We start from the raw sequence: 26859 nt of genomic DNA, 5'->3' as shown, positions 1-26859 counted from the left end.
AAAAACGGTTAGTTCTTTCTGCTAAATTTTTCTTTCCTAAATAATTAAAAAAAATTATAATCAGAAAAGTGCAAAAAAAAACAGATGTAAATACAATTTTCTTTTTTAATCATTTTTTACATTTTAATTTTCTTTTTTAATGTAATCTAATAATATTAATCCAAACAATAATAATCTAACAATATAATCTTCGCGAAAATAAGACGATGACTTTGTGATATATCTACATTTTAATTTATAATTTAATTATAATTTCACTTTTTAGATGTGGCAAAATATCATTATGCATTTCCCGATAATTTAATTTAGTCAAAGATTGCGGAGGTGAATATCCTTTCCTATGTAATGCGATAATAGCGAGTTATAATGATTACGTCGTCACAATGAGCAAAGATTCTTCGTCTATTTGTGATAAGAACACAAGATAAGAATGACGAGAGACTAAAAGTTATGCAAGGAATTTAATTAAGGAATGCGGCACTGTATATTATATTTTCAGAGTACAGTACTTTGTTTCTTTTGATAATATTTCTCATTAGAACTGATAAGAACAGAAAATACATTATTTGATAAAAAAATAATAGAGAATAAAATTTTGCAGTATCACAAATTGCAGGATTCTAAAAAATAAATTATATCTGTAGTATTTTTGTACGAAAAATATTAAATTATGTGTAATATTGAAATATATTAATAATATAATTAATGTAATTAATCAATATGCATCATTTACAATTTATTATTTTTTTTCTAATATAAAATAGAAACCACAATTTTTAAAAACAAACAGATTCAATAATAGAAATTTTATAATTTAAGATCATATATCATACTTTACAATTTACATTTTTAATATTTTCTGACTTGAGATTTTATCATTTATTACTAGTAATCTTTTAAGAACGAGAGTTACATTCTTATAACTAATTTGTAAAATGTGACATATGATCATTTTACATTGAAAAACAGCTATATGATTTTTTTTCATTAATTCCTTTATTTTTGAGGACTTCGATGATTGACTATCATATACAATATTTATCTAAAAGATTAAATAAAAAATAAAGTGTGTGTACGTATGCATGAATGAGGAAAGTAAAGCAGCTATATGATTGATTCATAAATGCAAATGATAATTGTTTTCTTATCTGCGATTATAATTCTTCATAACTCGCACGGAGTGTTCAGGATATCTCAGTCTTATAAATTCACTAAATATACACACATACTCACTATTAAACATCAAAGGCGCAATGATAATCCAATTCCTTGAGTTAAGTAACATTTTGTTTATCTTTAGCTTTTATGTGTGTCAAAATGCTAAATTAATTATCTATTTCTGTAGTTAGTTTCAAAGTAAATAACGTCCATATTAACGTATGCACTTAGTAAATAATAAACTAAATTTGAGTCAAATTTAATACATTTTCTTGAGTTAAACTGTTTAACTCCATTATTTTAGTTAAATTAACATGTAGACTAAGAGCAGAGACGATCTATAAAAATGATTAAAAATAACTCAGATTGGTCTATAATATGATATTATGAATGTAACAGTATATAAATGTCACGTACGTTATTATATTTAATGCAAATTATTTCACAATTGAAAAAAAGTTGCATTAAGATTTATCTAAAATATAAAATATTATCAATCTTTATTTAATTATAAATTATCAAAGAGAACAATGAAAAATATTAGAGTGTTAAAAAATTCTGAGCGAGTAATTACATTAAAAAAAAAAAACCAACGAGTAATGTAAAGTTAAAAAAAAATGAAGAGAAATTCACGAAGCAGTACTGCTGAAAGGAAACGGTAATGCAGGTAAATGCGGCTTGCGCGTAATTGCTGACGAGCAACAATTGCGACAGTTTGCACTAACACTCGTTGCGTCATCGTCGTGAAAATAGCGAGCCGATATTCTTGCGCGCTGCGAACATTTTCCAACCACCCTGTTTTCTCCACGAATTTAGTCTCGCCCTGTTACTTTTGCTCCGAGGTTATGCGGAATCGTGGTGAAATAATACTGCACAATCCTATTGTTGCCCGCAAGTCGATTATGACTCTCTTGAATGGACCTGGTGATTACCGCATGAATTACATCGTGAGACTCACTGTCCCATCAGACCCTTACAAAGTGACCACCTTTCGTTTTGCAAACTTGTTCACTGAGGTGATTTTCATAATCGTTTATTAAAAAACACGACATCTTTCTCCCTTGTGTATGTAATGATCGCTTTATTAAGAAAAAACAACATGATTTTCTCGGATTACAGATTTGTACCAACACTATTTGCCACATATCTTTTTTCTCATGTAAGTCAATCTGTTTATAGTAATTAACGCGATTTAATTAAATCGTAATTCGGAGGAATGCATAATATGTCGCTATTATGTTACGCCTGTAATTAATTAAAAGGCTCTCAACTGAATTTTCACATGCGATCAAGCGATAAATTCTGTCTATTGTCCCGAATCGATGGGCCCTCTCTGTGACAAATAGTTATACATATGTTTCATTTAACACATGAAGCTTATTTTAATCGGGCAAACACAAGTTCGTTACGCAAGCCGAGTTTTGCAGATCAATAGTAACCTCGTCCTCCACAGTTCGACGCTTTAAATCGATATCAAATGGTTATGCAAAATATAAGATGTATACATATAAACAGATCAAAAAAACAATTTATCGACTAAATGCGTAACATATTGAAAAGACTTCCAAGCAGAATATGTCACGATAACATCAAATGACGTTAAAATGAATCATGATTGAAAAGTGATTTTTAATATAATCACTCTGTGGAGCCATTTGATGTCATCATAATTTTTAATTTCATTTTAAATTCTATTTCACTTTACAAAAGTAAAATTGTTAAATAATTCACATTAACCGATTTCTGAAATATATACATAAATTATCTTATTTACATTAAAAATACTTTATTAAAAAATTGTTAGAAAAAGTTGTCTAAAAATAATTATTGAAAAATACCATAAGGACTAATTTTCTCCGATAATCTAGATTCGATTCTCCTTAGAAACTTTTCAATTCAACGTTATGAACTCCTGTTAAAATTTTAAATAAGTCACAGAACTTTTTTATTAACGCTCGTTCGACCTGCAGTTCTTCAAATAACTTAGTCACTCCCTAAAACTAAATATATAAAAGGTATGTACTAACGAGGTTTCTTACAAAAGCAATAAAAACAATAGAATAAAAAATTATATGAGTAATTATAATGCTTCTAAATCCTTAAGAGATTCATTTAAAAACTCAGAGGAAAGAATTTGTAAATGTTTTTTATAGAAATTTAGTAGTGGAAAATAATTTATTAAATACTTATTTCGAATATTAAAATTACTACTGTTTGTTTTTAATCCCTCTCTCCCTTCCCCCCCGTCTCTCTCTCTCTCATTACTAATCTCAATAATTTTAAATATAGGCTATATGATTTTTTGATAGAAAAAGTCTCATAATTAATTATACATAACACTTGCTTAGATTTTTTGTATTTATTTTTGTATTATTTTTCTTGCATATTTTTTACTATCATGCATATATATTTTTTTTTTAATTTGTTCGTAATATTTTATTTTACAGCTTTATATACATTTATTGTAATGTTAAATATTTTAGCGCTTGAAAGGACTTATCCACGAGTTAAATAAAGATATCTATTTATCTTTCTCTCTCTCTCTCTCTCTCTCTCTCTCTCTCTCTGTCGGTGAGATTTTGAGTAGCTTGCGAAAAGAAATCTTCCGGATTCTCTCAGAAAGAACTCGGAGATCTCGCGAGGTGTTAGAAACAAACGACCTCGGGGCAGATCGACGTAGAAAAGCGAGAGCGAGAGGTGCACTCACGACAGCGACGGCCACGGCGGCTGCAACGTGACCGCTGTACCACGTGATCCGCGCGGCCAATTGGATCTGCCATGGATCGGCGGTCACGTTGCACTCGGCGTGGCTCAATCATCCCCGCACTCCTGCACGCTTCCCCCTCGCCCATCGTCCCTCTACGACTATCGCGTTCGCATATGCGATCGGTTGTTAGCGCGGTGCGGTGCGGTTTTTCGGTCGTGCACTTTTGCTCGTCCGTTCGCGCGATTATGTGAAATAAAAGGAAGAAGAAAACAAGAAAGAGAAGATTTTGGTGAACGCGCGCGACGATCGAGTAAGTGCGAGAGAGCCTTTCGCGCGAATTGACGTTGCGCAGAATTTGTGATCCGCGAATGAACAGTGAATTATCGTTATCGCACGGCATCTGATTGTTTCTGGAATTGGAAGGTTTTGCGTCGACGAATGTTCGTGTCAAGTGACGGGACGATTAGCGCGCTCGGCGCTAAGAACGATGCATCGAGCGCGTCATCGATCCGCGAGTGCCGTGAGTGTATCTGTTTTCTGCAGTGGCTTAACTAGTGTATAATTTTAAAACTTAAAATCAGACAGATATGTACGTTTGATATTTGACGAAAAAGAATTATAATGGATTCTGGTTAATTTTTTAACTAGAATGAAAAACAGATCTAGTAAGTTCGATGATTTAATTCGATAATTTAATCGTGCGTTATAAAATCGAGAATTAACGAGAGTCTTCTGTGATAATCAGTGGCTCGTGAATGAATCCGCTGAATTCGCGACGAAAAGGAATCAAAAGGAGAAGTCTGCAAGGAGAAATGTGAGTGTCGCCGATATTGCGATCGACATGCGTTGCGACGAACTGTCGTCGATTTGAGTTCCGTGATCGATTTCGCTCTACCAGCTGAATCTGGGAACCGTCGCGTCGCATCGTTGATCATAGGGCTTCGCGGCCTTGCTTCGCCGGCGGGAAACTCGCAATTGTGACTGCACGACGATGAGCGTTTTGAAGCGAGCTTGTCTCGCGGACCGCGAACTCTCTTCGTAACTCGACGTGCCCGCGGATTTCTGCGGTGGATTGACACAGCGGGTTGCAGGGCCTCGGCTTTTTTAACTTGGCGCGCTTTCACCGGTCGCTTCAACGAAAGTAAGAGAGAAAGCGCAGTTGCGTTATATAGATTTGCGATTAGTTTAAATAGCGAATCGAGGCATTTCGATTTCACTTAGGTGTATTGTAGTTAATATGTAGGTGTGCATATATGTATATATATTTTATACACCGAGAAAAAAAATTTATTCAACGAATTAAACATGTTTGATTGTTTGTAGATTTAGTTAATTCAACAAATTTTATTTAATTGAATTTAACTGCAGTATACTTAACAAACTTCAATATTAAATAGATTAAGGTTAAATTCAATTAAATAAAATTTATTGAATTAATCAAATCTGCAAACAACTAAATGTATTCAGTTTATAGTTGAACAAATTTTTTTTCTCTGTGTACGATATAATAAAATTACTTATTGCTAAAGTAACAGAGTAATTTTATTATATAATACTCAAATAAAAAATCATAACAAATAAAGATCTAATACAAGTACCTGATATATTCTAATATTTCATTAACTTAGATTAATATAAACTGAAAAAAAGACTGACAAAAATTATTTTAAAATTATACATATTGACCGGAAACTTTTGGAACTTACTTTATATATATATATATAATATATACATACACACTCTAGGAAAAAATTTGAAAACACAAAAAAATGACATTTTTACTCATTCAAATGTCCATAAAAATATATTGAAAAAGTTATTTTAATTTTAAGAAGTATTTTTTGGATCTAATAATTGTTATTATATCTGAACAATTATTGTTTAAAAAATTTCAATGTTATGAATATGAGAATATTTGAATAAATAATTCCAAAAATATCAATTTTTTAAAAATATTTTCACTTTTAGGTTGGAATGTACATATATATTACTTATAAATATTTAATTATTTAATTATATATTAAATCATATAATTATATAAATCAAATTAATATACAACAAATTAATATATAATCCATTACGTGTATATATATATATATATATATATATATGTATAATTTAAAGTTCCTCTATATAGATCAATCATTAGACATTGCGTTGAAAAAAAGTACTATATAAATTTAATTGGGAAATTAAATTAATAATTAATATTAATGTTTTCAAATTGGTTCAGTACTCTAAAAAATTTAATCTAAAAATTAAATTTTAGATTCAAATAAAATCAAAGCAAATCTTTTTGCAAATTTTTATTGCAACACTGACAAAATTAATTTCACTCGCTGTGATTAAAAGAAATCCGATCTGAGATATATTGAATAACTAGTTAATCTTGTGAATGTGTTGACAAGATGATTGGTGAATAATGTATACAACATAATCTATTATCGTCGCAAGAATTAATAATCCTTGTTACTTAATATCGTAAAGAGACGTAGTATTAAGAATTTATAGAAGAGATTCATTATTGATGACAGAATTATCAATTTCATTAATGCTATAAGAACTCGAGGGTTTCCATCATTCGGATGCGTTGAATCGATTCAAAATGGGTCATGCCCAGAAACAGATGTTTAATCGTCCCCATGGGTTTAACTTATTGACTCATCTACTCGACGAGTGGATACTTTCGGGCGGGATAGATGTTCCCAACTTCAGTCGCGACCCTTATCAATTAACGCTTGTAAGGAGGACTTGCCGAAATGTTACTCGTGTCACGTTAAACGGAAAACGGACGCTGTGTTTAGTCACTGTCGTGTCGTTGGAAGTAAACACGCTGCTCGATCAAAGTACCCAATGTGGTTAATCGTGTAATTTTTCCTTTAACGCGAAGACATCAAAAATGAAAATTTTTATGTATTATCTGAATTTTTGGAATAAAATCTCATTCTAAAGAGTAAAAATTGAATCAGTCTTGAAAAAGTTATTTTCAATCTTTAAAAATAAGATTTCACTCTTCAGAGTAAAATTCATTCTAAAAGTTTTAAAGAGTATGTATATATGTATATATATATATACACACAAAATATTCATTTTTCACGTTTCCACCCCAGGGAAAAAGTTACACGATTGATCTCCACAGAAGTACGACCGAGCTTCTTTCAGAAACGTTCATCAATACGCAGATAACGTGACACGTGATATCTATCGCTTTTTCACTGAAATACGCCATTTACATGTGTACAATGTACGTGTGAAAATTGATCTCGAGATATAATACATTGGCGCTGATGTGGAAAATGAAAATATACTGCTGAAATCAGCGGGGAAGCGGAACGAGTGGGGGAGAGTTAAAATAAATAGGGGTTTAAATGAAATGTAAAATTTGCTGAATTAACGGTAAACATTATTTATCGCTCGATGGTACGAGCTACAGGTGGTTAATTAAAATTTATATGCAATAAGTAAAATGTCACTTGTCTTGATGGTATATTAATCGTTATCAGAGTACTCTTCCATCGAGAGTATCCCGAAACAACAAAATAAGCTGTGTAGTAGTGTAAATTGCATTCGATTTATATTTAGTTTCATATACATATGTTTGCATGTTTGTATGATATTAATTGTTATAATTAAACATTATCGACAATAATCTTATACAATCAATGCTTGTTATTCTTCTAGAATTTGATCTCTCTAGAAACAAGACGAGTAAATATTGAATAAATCAGTAGCACATATGTGACTCCTGTTCTTGAAGGATTATTATAGGAAGGAGGAGAAGGATTATTATCTTGATGGATTATAATTCAAACAATGTATAACGTTCAAAGTACAAAACGTACATTGAAAAAAATACTAAATTTTAATAAATATTATTCTAAATAATTCTAATTGTAAGTAAATATTTATTAAATGTGTAAACATATATTTATTTTATAAAACCATTAATTTTGTTTTTTTATTATTTTTTTAATTGGTACATATTTATTTTGTGTAAGATAATATTTATTTAATATTATTAAAAAAATATTGTATTAAGTAAAATATGTATTAAGTTTTAGTAAATTTTTTTCAATATAATAAACATATATAAACTAAAAAATAAACATCTAACATTCGATATATTTCTTAAACTATTTAATAAATGTTTATAAAACGTTTGTAATGTCTATTAATTGTAATGTCTATTCTTTTTTTTTTACTAATTTAAAATACTGTTTTTATATAAGACATTTCAATGATTTAATAAACATGTATTTAGCATTAATAACCTCTATTTAATATTTTTATGTGGCATAAAAATATTTTGGTTAAATATTTTTTAAATCATCTGCATGAGAACTGATACAATTTCGAGTAATTGTAAGATATTTACTAAAAATATAAATTGTGAAGTGTATCGGAATTTTAAATTACAGCTTCCATTATTATCAGAGAGAGATTTGTTTCTAAATTTGTTTATTTTTAAAAGTCGTGATTTTTATTTTATATCAGAAAAAATAATAAACTATAAATAACAATCATTGTAATATATCGAATGGATTGGGACTTTATTCGAATGATCGAACGTAAAATTTATTGAAAGTGCTGAAATATCTATATAACTCCAAAACGGTCTTTTGGAGCAGATATAAAAATAACTTCTACACATATTAAATCCTTTAAGCGGATTTAAACATATATCTTTTATTTTGGTACTTAATATCTATTTTTTTAGAGTATTAATATTTATACATAGATATCATAAAAATAAAATCAAATTGATTTTCTAATAGAAATAGAAAAGTTATTGATTTTCATTACGTCATGTTTTTATTTACAATCATAGAACAGAATATTTTTAGAATGTCTTAGGAATTCTCCAGAAATCTCTGGAGGAGAGCCAGAGTTCCATCCAGTTATATCGAAATTCTCAGGACGAGCTGCTATCTATGCAGAAATAAAATTAATGCACTCGTGACAGCGGCTAACTGAGCTCGTATTTCATCGATCGCTTCGAATTTCAGGAATCCTCTGCTGCTGTGTAAAAACGCGAGTGTATGCGCCGTTCCAACGACATTATCACGAATGTCGAAAGAACGTGAAAGCTATTTTGCTTACATTACAATTCAAGACGAGAAAAGAACGATTATATTAGTGTGACACGTGACGTCATCCGGCTTTTCTTTGATTATATAGATCATACATATATCATACGTTTAAATGCTGATTCTCATATGCGATGCGCGTGATTAATTCTCCGTTCGCAATGTGAAATTTTCACTTTCCATTCGCAGTCTGAACTCTCGAATGTTACTGCAGATTTTTATATTATTGAACTGTAAAAATCTGAAAAAATTTATACATACTTATGAAAGTTTCAACAACGAGTTTTTATATCATAGAAATCAGATTGTATTTTATTTCTTTACGAATTTAAACTGCCTGATTTGAAGTGTAAAAAAATTGGATTGCTTTCTTTACATTTTTTCAAATAATATAAGAATATTTTCTGAAAATTTTGATTTTTTGAGAACTCTCGAAGTTATAATGGTAGACAATCCAGTTTCGAGTAAGAACGTTTAACTACGAAATGGACAAGTTAATTCAATCATAAGCCTTTTTATGATTCAGAAATTGCAATTTAAAAATTTAGTTAGATAAATAATTAAAAATAACTTTGAATTATCAAGATAATTATGTAGGATGCTCAAGTTAATTGCTGGAATATCAAAATTTTTTACAGTATTGCTTATCATGCTTAAGTTTTCTACATAATTATTATTTTTAATCCAACAAAATTATTTTTAGACCCGTATCTAGCTAAATTTTTAAATATTTCAACAAAATTACTCATTTTATGTAATACTTTAATGATCTTTTTTTAAAGCTGCGCCATTTATCATTAAAGCACGTCTTTACGCGATAATCGCCAAGAATTTTCAGGGAAAAAATCCCTCTCTCATTCAATTTAACGTCTTTTTATTATACTTGAGAATGATGCTCTTTTTCAAAAATGCTCTTATTCAAATATGTATATTGAAGTTTATTTTAGCGAAACGTATTCAAATATTTAAGGTACAATGTCCTTTTCGTCGTGAATCTCTCGAGAGATTAAAGTTAATTCTATGATGTGAAACAAGTCCGCTTCCTTGCTGTTCCGATCTGCTGTTGTGTGTGTCGGAATTAAAGTTTCTTTTCTGTTGTGGTTTCTTTCATAAGAAGAGTTTCCACAGGAAAAACTGCTGCAACGCCACCGTGAACCCGACGTGGTCGCAAACGTCTGTGGACATGATCAAGACAGCGGATGATCGTGTTCGCCGAGTTACGACGTATCGTATCGGCTTTAGTGCCTCGTATGTGTCCTCTCTTTCTCTCTGAGAAGTTTCTTCGAAAGAAGTTATCGAAGGCGGGATGTAATTCCATCAAAAAACGATAAATTTCGATTATATTGCCGCCTTCATGCGGCAGCGGTGAAACGCGGCGTGGCGATGATGTAATATTGGAACTTTAAATGGAGTTAAGACGAACGAATCGGCGATGTCGATGTCGATGTCTTTGTGACGACGATATAATAGCATAATTTTCTGTAATAATTTAACGTACCGAGATAGAAAATAATTAGCAATGGAGTTTACAAGATGTGAGACGCGGATGATTATCGAGCAAATCTGCTTGTTTTGATTATCATATTTTTTAAGATTTGTTCAAGATAGAATGAGATAGATTGTGCATAAAATAAAATAAAATATTCACGCATATTCTATCTCAAGCCTGAAAGATATGGCGGATCAAACATATGGTATTCCATCTGTCACTTGAGGATCTCTAATTTTTTTTTCATGCGCGTGATCATCCTGTAATATTTATAATTAATATAGATGACAGAATGAAATTACATTATGGTAACCAATTTCTTAAGAAGAGAAAAAGAAAATTTAAAAAAATTCAATATTTATTTAAATAAATATTAGGTGTTGGAATTAATTCGTAGCGTTTTTTAATGAAAGAATGTTATTTATTTCACATGAGCATTAAAAAATACATTAATGAAAGTACTTCCCATCACTTGTAAAACGCTACGAATTAATTCCAACACCTAATAATTTTTTGTAATTGTTAATGAAACACACGAAAAATATTAGTATATTAAATAACTAATATAATAATACTTAATGTATAATATAACATCACATAAAAAATTACATCAAATTACGCGATCATATTATTTTTTAAAATTATACTTTTCCACACTAAATGTATTAGGTGTTGGAATTAATTCGTAGCGTTTTTAATGAAAGAATGTTATTTATTTCACATGAGCATTAAAAAATACATTAATGAAAGTACTTCCCATCACTTGTAAAACGCTACGAATTAATTCCAACACCTAATATATTATGAATATAATATCTGGGTTTTTAAATAAAAAATCACGATAGTGTTGAAAATTTATTTCACACTTATTATTTTTACTTATCATTTTACATTTATTATTTTCTTAAAAAAGGATTAATTCATAATCATGTCCTTATAATTTGGGACAAAATTTGGGACGCGATTTAAATAAATTTGCCTATCAGAATTCATAATCAAAATATCGATAGTGCTTTTAAAGACTCCATGTTGCCGACAGAGTATTAAAATAAACTTAGTATTCATTCTCTTATATTAATTATGTTTTGATTCTTAAAATTAATTAATGTCTTTTAGTCAATTAAATGAGTCAATATAAATTAAATGGGTCTCACAAATTCAGCGTCAGTAATTGATGTTACAGATTTTGACGATGGCTCTGGAGGATTAAAGACTAACTTTCACCCTCCGTAAATGCTAAAAAAATCCCTCTTGAAGACATTATCGATTAACGCATTAAACACCCCCTGCTTCAGCAACCCTCTTGCTTGCCGCATATACATATGTTCGCGTCGTGGGAGGGACGAATGAATTCCGCAATAAATTACTGTAAAACGCACGTTGATCTCCCTCGCCCCCTCTCGGTTCATGAATAACGCGCCGAAAGATAGTCCCCGTCTGAGAGCTAATCTCGCGGTGGTTTCGCTGCCGTTGCTGGAAAATGACACACATGGAACTCGCAACGATGCAGCGCAGCAGCGTAACCAACATTCAGGTCATTCTCGTCCCTCCTTCCCCCGCGACTTCTCCTTTCCGTCCTGGTCTACAGAGAAACTTCAAAGGATCGATCTTGATTACCTTGCTCTGCTGACGGCGTTCACCCCAGAATAATAAATTGCTCTATCTGCACCTCTACTGTTATTAATAATAATTGACAATTAATTATGAAAGAAGAATGCGTTGATTATCGAAAGTTATTAAAAAGAATTAAAAAGAATTTTCTTAAAGATGATGAGACGCATGAATATATATATATATATAAATTGTATGTAGATTTTAATTTTTGATGTCTCTATTAAAAGTGTCTCTATTCTTCGGAGATGAAAGAGATCGTTAGCTACGCCATTGGTGTAGCAGATATAAACGTGTCTGTGGGATAAAATTAATGCATCCATGTCGCTTTGGCCCTTTCAGTTGCCGGGGAAATCAACTGTATATCGCGAAGACAATCGCCCCGTCGAGATTTCGTTAATTCTCCTCGATATCGCGAGATACGAGTAAGTTCTCCCACAAAGCTGCGAGCTGTGATTTTTCTGGAGATCGCAAGTGATGGAAGTAATTGAATTTATTTTAAAAAAGAATGGTCCTCATTTGTGTAATAATGAAATGGTTTTATCAAAAAAAAGGAGACAGAGAGGAGTTTACATAAAAGTTACAGCTATATATAACATTTTATATCTCTGTAGGGAGCAAATACGATAGATAGAAATCTGAATCGCCAAGAAAATTGCGTATCTAATCTTCCAAATTGACGACAATTTCATAAATTTATTTTTATTCCCTGTTCTCGAATATAAGAGAGAATTTTTCGAAAGGCATTTTTTATATATTCAAAAAACAAAAAATCTTAATTCCGAAGTAATGTACACGTGCTCGCTTACAATGGATACGCTAATTTCACCTTACAATGGAGTTCACGACATCGCATGAATCATTATGTGGCGACAAAACCGTAGTTCCGCGTCGAGTGTTTCACAGCAAAATTCTGCACCGAGAATAGAATGTCAAGGAACTGTTTTGAAGGATGAGTTATCTGAGATCGAAATTGTAGCTCAGAGATTTTGATTGTAATTGTCTATAAGCTGTACTATATGGACCAACAAATTCTTAGAACTAGAAAAAGATGAAGAGTTAGTTAAATCGAAATTAAAATAATAGCAGTGAGCATAAATAAGCTTCATTATTATTACCAAATCTTCTTTTTTGTCTGGACAATCTTCAAAGGGTTAATAGTCATTCTCGTCCCCGCGAATGGCGAAACGCCAAATTGAAGTGGGCCAACCGAGGCGTGGTCTCTTCGAAGTAACATCCTGTAGAAGTAGATCCGGCGACATCCGGAGAAAATCGAATTTTCCACACGACGTGACCCTCCGAGGACCGAAACGGAAATTCTCCCTTGTAGTCTCAAGGTTACTTTGCGAAGGTCGACTTATTTTCTGACTTAGTGATGAATCGAAAAGCAAGATAGATGGGTCCTTAACACGCATTTTGAACGGCAAGATACATTTGTAAGAGCCATGGGAATCGACCCGCACCATTTCTGTCGTGGAGGCTTTCTTTGAAATATTGAGTATAATAGCAAAGATATTCAAGATGTGCGCTTTTCGATGTATTGATCCATCACAATCGAGAGAGGGAGGCGTATTTTGACCGAATTTTTGGATTTCACGTTTCCTTGAAACATTTCTAAAAGTTAAAAAGGTATTTTCTAAAAGTTATCCATTTAAAGCTAATCAGGGAAGGAAGAGGATCACGTGTCTTTTGCGTATTAAATTTTAGGAATGTAATTATCCGACAAAATTTTATTATATCATTATTAATTTTAAAAAATGTTTTCAATTCGAAAAGTTATTAAATTTTAAAAAATTCTAAGAAACTATTCCAAAGTGATAAAAAAAAAATGAATGAAGTATTTAATTCGAATAAATTCGTGAAGGAACTTGTTTGTGAGCAATTTCTAAAACTCTTTGCATTATTAATCCTTTATTATTCTTGTGGGTATTCAGGACACCCCAATCTATAAATTTGCTAAATATATGAATATTGTTTATATATGTATATTATTATATTTAGCGTAAATTGTTTTACAATTAAAAAAAATTTTTGCATTTATCTTTATCTAAAAGATGTATAGAACATCACGAATATTTATTTAATTGCAAATCATCAAAGAGAATAATAAAAAGATCTAATGTTGGAGTGTCAGAAACTTCACGTGAATAATTACGTTAAAAAAATCCGTACGAATAATCTGAATAGAATTAATAAACGCCTCATTAATTTATTGTAATATTATAATAGATTTATTGTAATTGCACTCAAGTAGGACAGTAATGGAAACACTTTTATGCGCTGAATCAACTAATTAAGGTCTATATTCTTCGAAGAGTGTACTAGGAAAAGATGACGGGAAGTAGTAAGAACGAGATGGGCCAGGCAGTTACTTCGGGAGTTCGAGGTGATGGCGGGAAGCATACGGTTCACTGGTTTCGCAAGGGACTTCGATTGCACGACAATCCCTCATTGAAAGAAGGTCTCGCGGGGGCGTCCACTTTCCGGTGTGTCTTTGTGCTGGACCCCTGGTTCGCCGGAAGTACCAACGTTGGCATCAATAAATGGAGGTGAGCGCCCGTGATAGCCCACGAGATCGCGGAAGCGGGATCGATACAAGTCGACTCTAAAAGCGGAATAATGCAATGAAACGCGTTGGCACCTCAAACATGCCGTTCCTGCGTAAATATTATTGTCAGCAAAATAAATAAAAATCTTTTTTTTTTAATAAATCTATTTTATTTTATTATTTTATTTTTTTCTCTTATTTTTCTCGCTTTTCTAAATTTTGTTGCAATTAAATATCGACGGAAAAATAAAATAAATAAAAATCTTTCTTTACATATCTTTATTTTATTTTACTTTTATATTATTTTATTTTATTTCCTCTATTTCTTGTTTTTTTAAATCTTTACTATTTTTAAATCTTGTGTGAATAAATGACAGGAAAATAATTAGAATTCTTGGATAATTATCGAGAAACCACTAATGATCAAGCTTTCCTTATCGCATCTTAGGTTTGAATGATATTGCAATGATAGTAGAGAGTTACGATTATTCAATTCATTGATAATAATGAGTCAATATTGTTTCACAAATGACACTAGTAGATTTTCGTTGCATCGCATAATCTCGATGCATTTACTGCAACGGACATTCGAGGCGCAACTTCGTCGTCGATCATTTGTCATGTTGATTAAGCGTTATGTAACCGTTTCCTAAGCGATCGCTTAGATGTTGTCGATAATCCTACTGAATCACAGTTGACAAGGAAGACATTAGTGGCGACATCGACCAAGAATCAACGGCAAACGGCGTGCATGTTCGTTATATGTTGCTCTTAATGATGAATTATTTTTTAATTATTAAAAAAGCTAAATGCTTAAATTTAACTGCAATGGAGATATTTAATAAATAATAAAATATTTAATAAATATTGTTTTCCATATTTTGTAATTTTTATGTACGACAATTCTTTTATTATGTTATTATTGTGAAGAAGTCAATTAAAATGTAATGCTGTAATTTTCAATTTGTTATTACAAATCATAATCATATTATAATACATATTTTTAAAGTAATAATTTTTATGTGAGTGAAGGCGTTTCAGAAATTTCAGTTTTCTCCATTTTTAAAAATGGATTTACATAATTTTTTATATATATGATATCTATAGTTATTTTGCATTTAAAAATAATAAAGTAGAGTTATCATAAAATTAATTTACGAAAAATTAATTTACGAGGCATTTTTACTTTATTTTGGGATTTAACGAAATATAAAATATGTATAAACTATTCGGTTCTATCTACCTTAACACTTTTCTACACTGACTAATGAGATGAATTAATTAATCCAAAAAAAATTCGTTGTTACTTTTCAAAAAAACATGTAATTACAATTGTCAAAAAATTAAGTTAATTTAATTCAATAAAATTATTATTATTATTATTATTATTATTATTATTATTATTATTATTATCATCTATTATTAATGGTTTTCAAAATATTTTATATTTTATGTCAACATATGTCAAAATCGAATATAAAATATCTCGTAAATTATTGATTTTTTTAATAATTAGTTTAATACATTTACATACAGAATAATTAGAAAAATCATATTAGATAAAAAAATTATATAATTCTATTTTAAAAAATGGAGATATCTTCAAGCTTTTTAAAGCGCATCCACCCACAGAAAAATTATTACTAGCATATTATGATCCTCTTTTGACATTAAAATTACTTCCACAATTAAAATATTTTCATGCTTTTAAAAATAATTAAAATACTTTAAGTGGACAAAGTTATTGCTCTCCTGTCCTGTATATTTATTTTTACATTATCTAAAAACATTATTAAGTAATTGTGCGACATCTAATCGATTTTGCTTTACGTGCAATCCGACAGGTTTCTACTGCAATGTTTAGAGGACCTAGACTGTTCCCTGAGGAAACTAAATTCCCGGCTGTTTGTGATCCGGGGACAGCCGGCCGATGCGCTCCCCAAGCTCTTCAAAGAATGGGGCACAACAGATCTGACTTTCGAGGAGGATCCGGAGCCATTTGGCCGCGTGCGAGATCATAATATCTCGGCTCTTTGTAAAGAGCTCGGTATCTCGGTGGTCCAGAGAGTCTCGCACACTCTTTATAGACTAGACGAGTGAGTTAGAAAAATTGCTCAATACTTCCACATTGATTGAAATTTTTCATATTGATTTGAGACAAAATGTGAATAATCTCATTTAACAATATAAATTTAACACTATTAAAGCCAAAATTTTTTATTTTTTATCATATTTTGTTTATTATTTTTATCAAATTTATAACGGTGCTTTTCTGAGATATACACGTTTTCTGAATGATTTTTATTATATTTTTCCCTTTATTTTTAAATAGTAAAAATATATACATTATATTTGTCGAGAGTTTTAATGATAGTAGATGTCAAATTAAATTTAAAAAATTTACCTTTATTTAGAATTAACCTTTAGTTTCTGTCTAACTGTAATTGAAATCTAACTTTGTAATTATAATATAATCTTAAAATTTAACGAGATATTTATGGGAAAAAAAAGAAGAAATATATATATCCTTGGAAAGCTTATACGTGTTAATTAACTACACTTCGAGTACATATCCGAGTGTTTAGAATAGAATTCTAGCAGGATCTGCTAGGATTAAATATTACGTCGCAACTTTCGCCATTGTTCGCAAGCTATTTCGTGACTCCACCATTCTCGTTGTCACGCGTTTCAGGATTATAGAGAGAAATAGTGGGAAACCACCGTTGACCTATCATCAATTTCAAAACGTCGTCGCCGGCATGGACCCACCAGAACCGCCGGCACCGACAGTGACTGCCGCCTGCATTGGCAGCGCCTACACACCCCTAAAGGACGATCATGACGATCATTATGGAGTGCCCACCCTCGAAGAACTTGGTAAGAAAAAAATTTTTCACAACAAAAAAGGTTTAATGTTTTAGAATTAAGTCTTTGTTACCTCGTTAAACAACAAATCAAAGTAATCATTCATTATTAATTAAGAATTCCTAAATATATGCAAGCAGTTTTATTGAAGTATCTAAAAGTTTAACTATATACAGATCTATATAAAAATAATTTTCTTGAACCATTAAAATAATTATGAAGATCGTTTAAGCGTTGATAATAAGGTTGCAAAAAGTTTTGACATCCCATATAAGGTCGCTTGCAATTACAAAACTAATACTTGGCCAACTGTTGTAATGACTGTCAACTGACGGCCAAAGTTCTGTCAATACTGGGCTTATATAGGATTCTAACGAACAAGTATATACAATAACGCGTGAATTATTGTATATACGTATATTCAATATTCATAATAATTAATACAAAAATTATTAATACTAATACAAAAGTATTATTAATAATAATAAAATAATTAAAAATTCATGTCATTCATTCATCAACCGCGTTGTTTTGTACAGACTTTCTTTTTATCTTTTATTTTTTTTCATAAACTTCGACTTAAAGAAAAATCGATCCGACTTAATTAAAAACCAATTATTAAAATTGAGGTCAAACATTCAGCATAAACTAGAACACTCGACCGGGGTGTTATTTCGTGATATATCAGGTAATAACGAGATATGCATTTCGAATAGAATATCCCAAGTTGGACAACTGCAGATTAATTGTAAGCGCAAGTCTGTTGCGTTTGCCATGGAGAATTCATTCGCGGCAGATTAGTCGATGCAATATTAATTCGCCATCCGTAAGGCGAGCAATCGGGTATTATAACATAATTCATCCATCGATGGCGCGTTGCAATCCGTAGTTTTCAAACTGTATTATGCACTCCGCATCACTCATCGCAACTACGAAGAGATCCGATCGATTATTAATTACCTTAGCTGATTGTTCTTATTATTAAGTGTCAGGCGTCTTAAAGTGTTCTCGGCACGGCGCAATAGCCCATTATCTCATTGATGTATAGTTCTTTGAGTATCATAGTTTGTATCCCTCACTTTCAAATGTCGCACATTATTCCGCCGTTTTTTCTCATTGTTATCAAATGTCAGAACGATTCCCGAAGGCTTTCAGCTTTTTTCTCCTGCAATTCTCTGTAATGCCAAAAGGATGAAGAAGCAAGACATTCGCCGAATAACATTGTGCTGTACGGAATGTCTACGACTCTTTAATTTTAGTGACAGATTCCTTGGTCGATATTCCAAGTCGAGTTTTTCTTAATAAAACTGTCGAGGCGCCATTCGAGCGCTAAACAATCGAAAACATGTTACTTTTTATACAATAAGTGTCGAGTAGCAATATATTTTATTGCACATAATTAAATTTTTAATACATTAAGCTCGAGGATTATTCATTGAGATGCTTAATATTATAAAATAAATTAATTGCAGTCAGTAATAACTCGAAATTTTACCAAATATAAAGAGAACCATAAAATAAAATTTTTTTGAATGGAATATTAAAGCTGGGATTTTACGGCGCCGAATTAACTCTAGAATGCTATCGATGTTAAATGATACAATATTATTATTGATACGTTATGTTCAAGCAGAAAATTTTAAATTAATAATATAATATTTTCATATATTTCATTCTTTTAATTACAAAACACTTATAATTTAGATTTTTATAAACATAAATAATTTAATTAATTTAATTCCTTCAAACTCTGTGTATATCAAATTTGTAGATATTACCCATTGATTAGTTTCACTGATATCATCTGAAACCAGATATATGTAATAATGTGTATGTTGGAAAAATAGTCAAAATTTTGAAAAAAAAATTAATTTTTTACTATAAATTACTTATTAAAATGTCCTTGAATTGAGTTAAAAAAATTTGTTTAAAACATAGTTCCATTAAAATCAGAAGGGGTCTGAAAGGGTTAAAAGGAAAGAAAAAAATAAGCGCGCTATTAAATTTAATCCTGCTGAAGGTATAGCTTAACAAATTAGAATTTTCTGGTTTTATAATTCTAGTCGAGATAACCAGAATTTTGATTGATATGATCAGAAACTTCTGGTTCGGTCATTTTCAATCAGAAATTTCGCTGCACGAATCTACGGAAATGAGAATAAAGATAATAAAATACCGAGTAGAGGAACAGATAATAAAATCCCGAGTCTTGTTGCTAACTTACCGAAAAATTATTCGACGGGAATATGACTTTTTCTGTACAAGCTCCCCGGTTTTTTTTTTAATAATTATAGGCTTCGATACGGAAAGTCTGCTGCCACCGGTGTGGGTCGGCGGTGAAAGCGAGGCCCTGGCTCGGCTTGAACGTCACCTCGAGAGGAAGGCATGGGTAGCGAGCTTCGGCAGACCGAAGATGACACCGCAATCCTTATTGCCGAGTCAGACTGGACTCTCACCTTATCTGCGATTCGGCTGTCTCAGTACGCGGTTGTTTTATTATCAACTCACCGATCTATATAAGAAGGTACGAAATGTTCTTCCACGAGAAGATGTTCTTCCACAATTCCGCACGTAAATTGTTCATGAAAATGACGATGCGAGATGTATCTATCGCGCACAAAATTTATCGCGGGAAACTTCTCGCAAGTTTCTATCCTGCTTTTCTTCTCCTTTTCGCTCGGAAACTTTGCGGTAATAATTAAATGAAACTTCGGGGACGCGTTAATTGCGCCGTGAGATTTTTATTTCTGCGAAAAATCGCGAAAGCTGTTCCGTACAAGTTCGTGATTATGAGAGTATAATGTTCCCATTGTTTCTTAGCGAGCATAACATACAGTAATGAGTAAAAAATATATAGGAGATATCTAAACGTTTTTTTAAATATTTTCTCTATATTTTTTTATTTTTAAAAAGTAAACATGAATTGGCAATTTATTAAGAAAGAATAAAATATTGTACTCTCTAAAACTTTATAAGATTCACTCTAAAGAGTGAAATCTCACTCTTAAAAATTGAAAATTGAGCTACTCTTTTTTATGATTGGCTTAATTTTCATTCTTTAGAGTGAGATTCCAAAGAATTTAGAGTATATTTTTAAAAATTATTTTATCTAAAAAGATGTGTAATAATTAAAATCTATTATATTATATATTAGTAATTAAAAATGAAAAATTGCATTATTTGGACACATAAAAAGTATTCATACAGTCGAATTTACTTCTAATTATAAGAATATAAACACGATTATTTGCGCGAAGCTCTTGTTTATTTAGGATAAACACAAAATACATTTAATGTTAATAAATTATTAATTAATGTTTATTTTATATCCAAATAATATTTTTTATAAAAATCTTCTCTATATATATATATTTTTTTTACATTACTGTATAATCAACGAAATTTTTCTGTTGTTGCTTTTTTTTTCTTAAAACAACGATGTTACCTTCATCAAGCGACATTTCGTCTTTTGATAATTTTAGAAGCGAATAATTAGCTCAATTTAACTATAATACTGTTCAATACTATTATAATACTGTTTATGATTTTTTTACTAATATTGTTTCAGATAAAGAAAGCGGTGCCGCCGCTATCGTTGCACGGGCAACTTCTCTGGCGCGAATTCTTTTACTGTGCAGCGACGAAGAATCCAAATTTCGACAAAATGCAGGGCAATCCGATTTGCGTGCAGATACCATGGGACAAGAACGTGGAAGCACTCGCAAAGTGGGCGAATGTGAGTGATATCTTGTACACAGACAGAGGCCAATTTGCTTTGCTGTTTTGTTCGTACAGTGCGATCAAATAAAAAACTCTAACAATAAAAAAAATACAATATTACAATTAAAAATACAATATTATAAAAAAAATACAATATTATTTTCAATTCTATGAATTAATGAGAGTAAATATATATAAATACACACACACACACACACACACACACACACACACACACACACACACACACACACACGCGCACACGAAGAACATTTGAGTAATTGAGCCCATTGATAAAAATCAATCTTCACTTGAAATTTTTTTTTGATGAGAGCGACAAAATTTATACAATATAATTTTTATCATTGAAGCTATCAATAAATAATATAATTTTTTTCGATTACGAAAAATTCAATTTTTTATTAACAAAACATATAATAAGACATAAGAAATAGATACAATTTCTGTTTACTAAAATAGAATGCACTAGACTAGTTTTGCAACTGAAAAATTTATTATATGACTGATTAATATAACCGCATTTGCAACACTATCCTGGCGAAAATGAGAATCTAAGTCCAATGTAAGGAGAGAATAACAGAAACGTAAACGAAATTTCGAAAGGAAGCAAAGATTGAAACAATGAAACGTAAAATAGACGTTTAACACTTCTTTTATTTTTACGTTTCCTTGTTTCAATTTTTGCCTCCTAGAAGCTTCGTTTACGCTTCTATTATTCTCATCTTACATTCGACTTACGCTCTGACTTTTATTTTTATCAGGGGTTTGGAAACTTCATTTATTTTGCACTTTTTTCCCTACAACGATAGGACATTTATTTCTTATGTACTTAGATCCACTTTTTTCCCTTAATTTTAGGAATTTATAATTATTTTTGCACATTTTTAAAATATTCAATTCGTAACTAAGGAGTTCTGCTTTTACAAAAGTACTGAACTTTTCTGCTTCAGGGTCAGACGGGATTTCCATGGATTGATGCAATCATGACGCAGTTACGGGAAGAGGGTTGGATTCATCACCTGGCCAGACATGCGGTAGCTTGTTTCTTGACCAGGGGCGACCTTTGGATCTCATGGGAGGAAGGAATGAAGGTAAAATGTCACGGCACGCCTGGCATTTCAATCGACACACGTTGAATTATTCTCTGTCTGTTTCTTCTTATTCGTTTGTTATCATTAATATACAGACTTCGTAGAAATATTTCTTGTTTCGAGATCTTTTCCTCGGAAATACGTGCAGCGCATCTAATGTAACATATTTCTCCAGTTAAAAAAATAAATAAGTAAACTATTCGTTCTACAGAATAACTCTATTAACAATAATTCAGAACTTATTTTATTCGTCGAAGTAAAAAACAAAATTAATGAGTCTATTTAATTATGTGTAAAAAGTGTTAAGCAACCTAAAGATACTCTCTAAGTTTTTTGGAGTAAACATCCACTCTAAAGAATTAAAGAAAATTGAGCCAGTTTTGAAAATGATTTCACTCTTCAGAATAACAATTCATTCTAACAAAAATTAGAGAATAGATCGATGCTAATATTAATAAATTCGGAATTATATTCGTTGATTTATTAGTTATTTTAACTATTTCACGTTGAATCTAATGTCTTCCTTTGAGGTGTTCGACGAACTTCTCTTGGACGCCGATTGGTCCGTCAATGCCGGCATGTGGATGTGGTTGTCGTGTAGTTCGTTTTTCCAACAATTTTTCCACTGCTATTGCCCCGTACGATTCGGCAGGAAAGCGGATCCGAACGGCGACTATATCAGGTAATCGATTAAAAAAGTTATACAATTTTTTTTTAAATATGCAAGACCGCAATATGATGCGCGAAAAATTCCGAAAAAAATGTTGACTGGCGCGTTTATCAATGTTTTTTCCATCCGAAATAACATTTACGTTAACGATCGCGTGCCCGATGGTATCGGTATAATGATTAACGCTCACGCGATGGCCAGATTAATGGAAATTTTAATCTTGATTGATCTTAATTTGTAACGTATCAGGCGTTAATCTGAGCGAGGCGAAATTCAGCCGCAAGATAGATGGAACATTAAACAGCTTAGCTCCATTAAAGCTTAATCGTGCAAAAGATTATCGTGACGAAATGATAGTGACACAATGTTCATCAGAAAACTAATTCATATTTCACTGAGATCCAATCGACCACATAATTAGTGGATCCTATAATTATTGTTATAGAATATATAATTATAGTAGTTCTAATTATACGAAAAATTAGAGTTATTAGGTCCCGGTTAATATAATAAGTTAGTTTTTACTAATGACATATATTATGTATAAACCAAACATTCCTGTTTTTCAACAGTGAGGGATGAAGCCAGAAATTGATAGTTTAAATAGTCGTTAAGCATCTGTGCTATCTCACTCTATCTGATACCTGCAACTATCGAGAATTGACAAAGAGCATTCCTCTCTTTCTCGTGATAGAAAGAAATGTAACGGATGCACGAATCCTATAATGCGTCATCTACAATACAGAGTAAGAAGTGAGAGTAAGAAATTGACCGATCATAGTCGATTATTCTTCTCACATTCGACTGTGATTGGTCAATTTCTTACTCTTACTTCTTACTCCATATATTGTAGACGACGCATTAAACCGCCATCTTGCAGCTTCAAGCTATGGACCAATTTATTGGTTTATGTATATATGTCGTTGGTCTTTACATATAATGTAGCTTGTAATATAATAAACAAAAGATGTCATAGACACAAGGCTCAATGGATGATTTTTAAGCTGTGATGTGTCAAAGGTGCTTTATGAGGACAAATTTTATGTCTTTGATACACCAGGGTTAAAAAATTATCCATTATTGAGCCTTGTATCTATGACATCTTTTGTTGTCACATAATAAGCACATGTACGTAAAAACTAAATTATTTCACTGGGATCCAATTTTCCATATAATTAATGCACGATTTTTTAGCTAAATTGACAGATCTGAAAATAATTTTGTTAAACCACCAAAATATGTAGTTATGTAGGACGCTGGTTACTAAACTGTCAAAACTTTTTGTAACATTTCAAACACATTGCTCATTCCTTGTTTATTCTCATTATGCTCGAGTTCCTACATAATTATTTTGATAGTTTAACAAAATTACATACTTTCTCTCTCTCTCTCTCTCTCTCTCTCTCTCTCTCTCTCTCTCTCTCTCTCTCTCTCTCTCTCTCTCTAGTTAAATTTTCCAATACTTCAACAAAATCGTTCTTTCCCTGTATATGTAGAGTTTATATCGCTCATATATAAGTAAAAAACAAAGTTTTTCAAACTAAGTTTAAATGATTTGAATTGAATTATTACAATTTTAATTTTGAAATGCAATTTTTATTATAGTAATAACTAATTATAGAGAAATAAAAAATATGTATTTTAAAAATATATTTTTCTTTTATGTTTCCATTTTTTATGAGCAGTTAAAAAAATCGCAATTTTTTTTAGTTATGTCATTGTAGCAAATGAATATAAGGGATTATTTCAAGATAAAATCATTTTGTTCCCACGAGCAGACGCTATCTGCCGGTGTTGAAGAACTTCCCGACCAGGTACATTCACGAGCCCTGGAACGCGCCGCTTAGTATACAGCACGCTGCCAAGTGCATCATCGGCAAGGAGTACTCGTTGCCGATGGTGAACCATAACAAGAGCTCACGCATCAACATCGAACGGATGAAACAGGTGTACCAGCAGTTGAATAAGTATCGCGATAACGGTGAGTAAAAATTGTCCGCCCGCGATCAATTTTGTGATACGGTCGAAATTGTTTGTTCTCTCGATAGTATACCGTCGTCGAAAGTTTGGTTCCTTCGAAGTAGTTTTAAATTCCAACCGATTCGAACGCGAATCTTTTTTAACGAGTTTCAAGTCGAATTTTTGAACGGATTGCATTTTAATTGGTTTCTTTTTGTTAGGAACCTCATTTAAAGGAGAGAATATTGGTAAGTAATTTCGATTGATAATTAATAATTCGATCAATTAATTGCATTGTAATATACAGTCTTGGCAATAAATATAAAACATCCTTAATTTATTGCTTTTATTTCTATTAAAAAAAACCGATAATAAAAGCAAAGGACAACAAATATTAAAATTTTTGTAAAAATAAACATTATTTTCAATAAAATTGTTTTTAATTTATTTTTTGTTAGATATAAATAGTCAACTTGTGGGGTATTTTATACTTATTTTTGTTAAGGCAGTATAAGATGTTATAGTAAAACGATATTAATAATGCTTTGCGCAAGGCTTGTTGAACGCATTGTTGGCACCACCAACGAAAGACGGCGACGAGGAGAAAAGGAAACAGGACTCGCCGAATCGGGAGAACGAACAGAAAATGGAGACCATCAGCAGTCCCACGCAGCAGCAATAGCAGCAACAACAGCAGCAGCAACAGTAGCGACAGTCGGTATAGCGATCTGACTAATCTGTGACAATGCTGACATTATCCTTTTATGGATTTTAAAAGTGACTTGAAAATTCCATATGAATTCTACATCTCTAATTGTTTTAATCTCTTAATCGACCGCGAGAAGACCCGTTAATCATGATTGACATAATCGGTGCCTTTTCTTACTTCAACTTTTTGCCAATATTATCGGAAATTGGCTGTCACATTTCATAAATTTCATAAATCGTGTCTAATATACATTAATATTAGATATATTTAACATTTTTATAATCTTCATACTTTTCGCACATTGGCGGATCCATAAATTTGAATAGAGGCCTTTGATGCGCAGCAAGCGAAATTTTTTTTTTTAATTAAATATAAAAAAAACAGAACATTAAATTATCACATGGATTATTACATTGAAAAAATATTTAAATGTATAATTTATAAAACGTTTTTTTATTTAAAATTATATTAATATAAAAGAAGAATAATATAATAGAATCTGTTTTAAAAATATGTTTTTAATATTAGGAGTTTCTTAAATTAAAAAATATTTTTAGAATATCAAAATTGTGATTAAATTGTGAGAAATATTAAATAATTTTGTCGCATATTAAAAAAAAAAAGACTCCGAGGAGAAGTGACCGTGGCGCCCATAGTTTCCCCCATAGATCCGCCAGTGTTTTCGACTTGAGATGACGATTGTAAAAAGAGGTTAATTGTAAAATCGATATCGGATATTCCGCGAGAAACTGCACTATTTTTTTAACATTTGTAGAAAGGGTAATAAAATGTTTTTAGCAGCGGCAGACTTAGCGAGTGTGTTTACACCAGCGAACCTAATGTCCGCCTAAGATAGATTATTGCAACCTGTATTTTGTCACACAACTAATATATGCAATTTTAACAATGCTTGCCGCAACGTATTGATTAACAACCGTACTAGATTTTTTTATAGCTGTAAATTATGATTGTAAATAACGAATAAAACGTATGTTGTGAAAGACATTATCCATCATATGCGTAGATAAATCATATCGAGATGTCATTTACCTCTCTCATGACATCCCTTTCTCCGGATCTCGGAAACCTCTCGCTGCCGTTCCCCCGAGTGTCGCATATCCTCCGATATGCAACTTTAGATAACAAAATAATAGCTCTCGGATAAATGACGGAAAACGTAACGGAGACGCATCGCGAACGTATAATCGCAGTGGAATGAACTTC

The 26859-nt window shown here is 31.3% G+C and overlaps 1 protein-coding gene and 1 long non-coding RNA gene across 2 annotated transcripts; both read left to right on the top strand.

Moving 5' to 3' along the window:
• The first annotated feature begins 39 nt into the window (after nt 1–39).
• On the top strand, nt 40–4481 carry LOC147907766 (uncharacterized). The gene is made up of 3 exons (XR_015546984.1): nt 40–2174; nt 2278–2317; nt 4289–4481. It is a non-coding gene; the product is annotated as an uncharacterized LOC147907766 (long non-coding RNA).
• phr6-4 ((6-4)-photolyase) lies at nt 2169–26650 on the top strand. Its single transcript, XM_087412017.1, has 11 exons — nt 2169–5006; nt 14368–14601; nt 16445–16696; nt 17293–17477; nt 19760–19989; nt 21034–21201; nt 22157–22297; nt 22828–22979; nt 24746–24948; nt 25148–25174; nt 25481–26650. Exons 2-11 carry the CDS (start codon nt 14384–14386, stop codon nt 25606–25608), a joined length of 1704 nt encoding a protein of 567 aa, XP_087268143.1. The 5' UTR covers nt 2169–5006; nt 14368–14383; the 3' UTR covers nt 25609–26650.
• Nucleotides 26651–26859: the final 209 nt, after the last annotated feature.

Source organism: Acromyrmex echinatior, chromosome 12 (genome assembly GCF_024713525.1).
Source record: "Acromyrmex echinatior isolate Ae372 chromosome 12, ASM2471352v2, whole genome shotgun sequence".
Classification (NCBI taxonomy): domain Eukaryota; kingdom Metazoa; phylum Arthropoda; class Insecta; order Hymenoptera; family Formicidae; genus Acromyrmex; species Acromyrmex echinatior.
Note: the sequence above shows the minus strand (reverse complement) of the source record. Positions and strands in the feature narration are given on the sequence as shown.

Coding starts and splice junctions, on each gene's coding strand:
- phr6-4 (XM_087412017.1), top strand. CDS start 14,384: ATGACGGGAAGTAGTAAGAACGAGATGGGCCAGGCAGTTACTTCGGGA. Junction 21,202..22,156: donor CACTCGCAAAGTGGGCGAAT/GTGAGTGATATC, acceptor TTTCTGCTTCAG/GGTCAGACGGGATTTCCATG. Junction 22,980..24,745: donor CCGAACGGCGACTATATCAG/GTAATCGATTAA, acceptor TCCCACGAGCAG/ACGCTATCTGCCGGTGTTGA.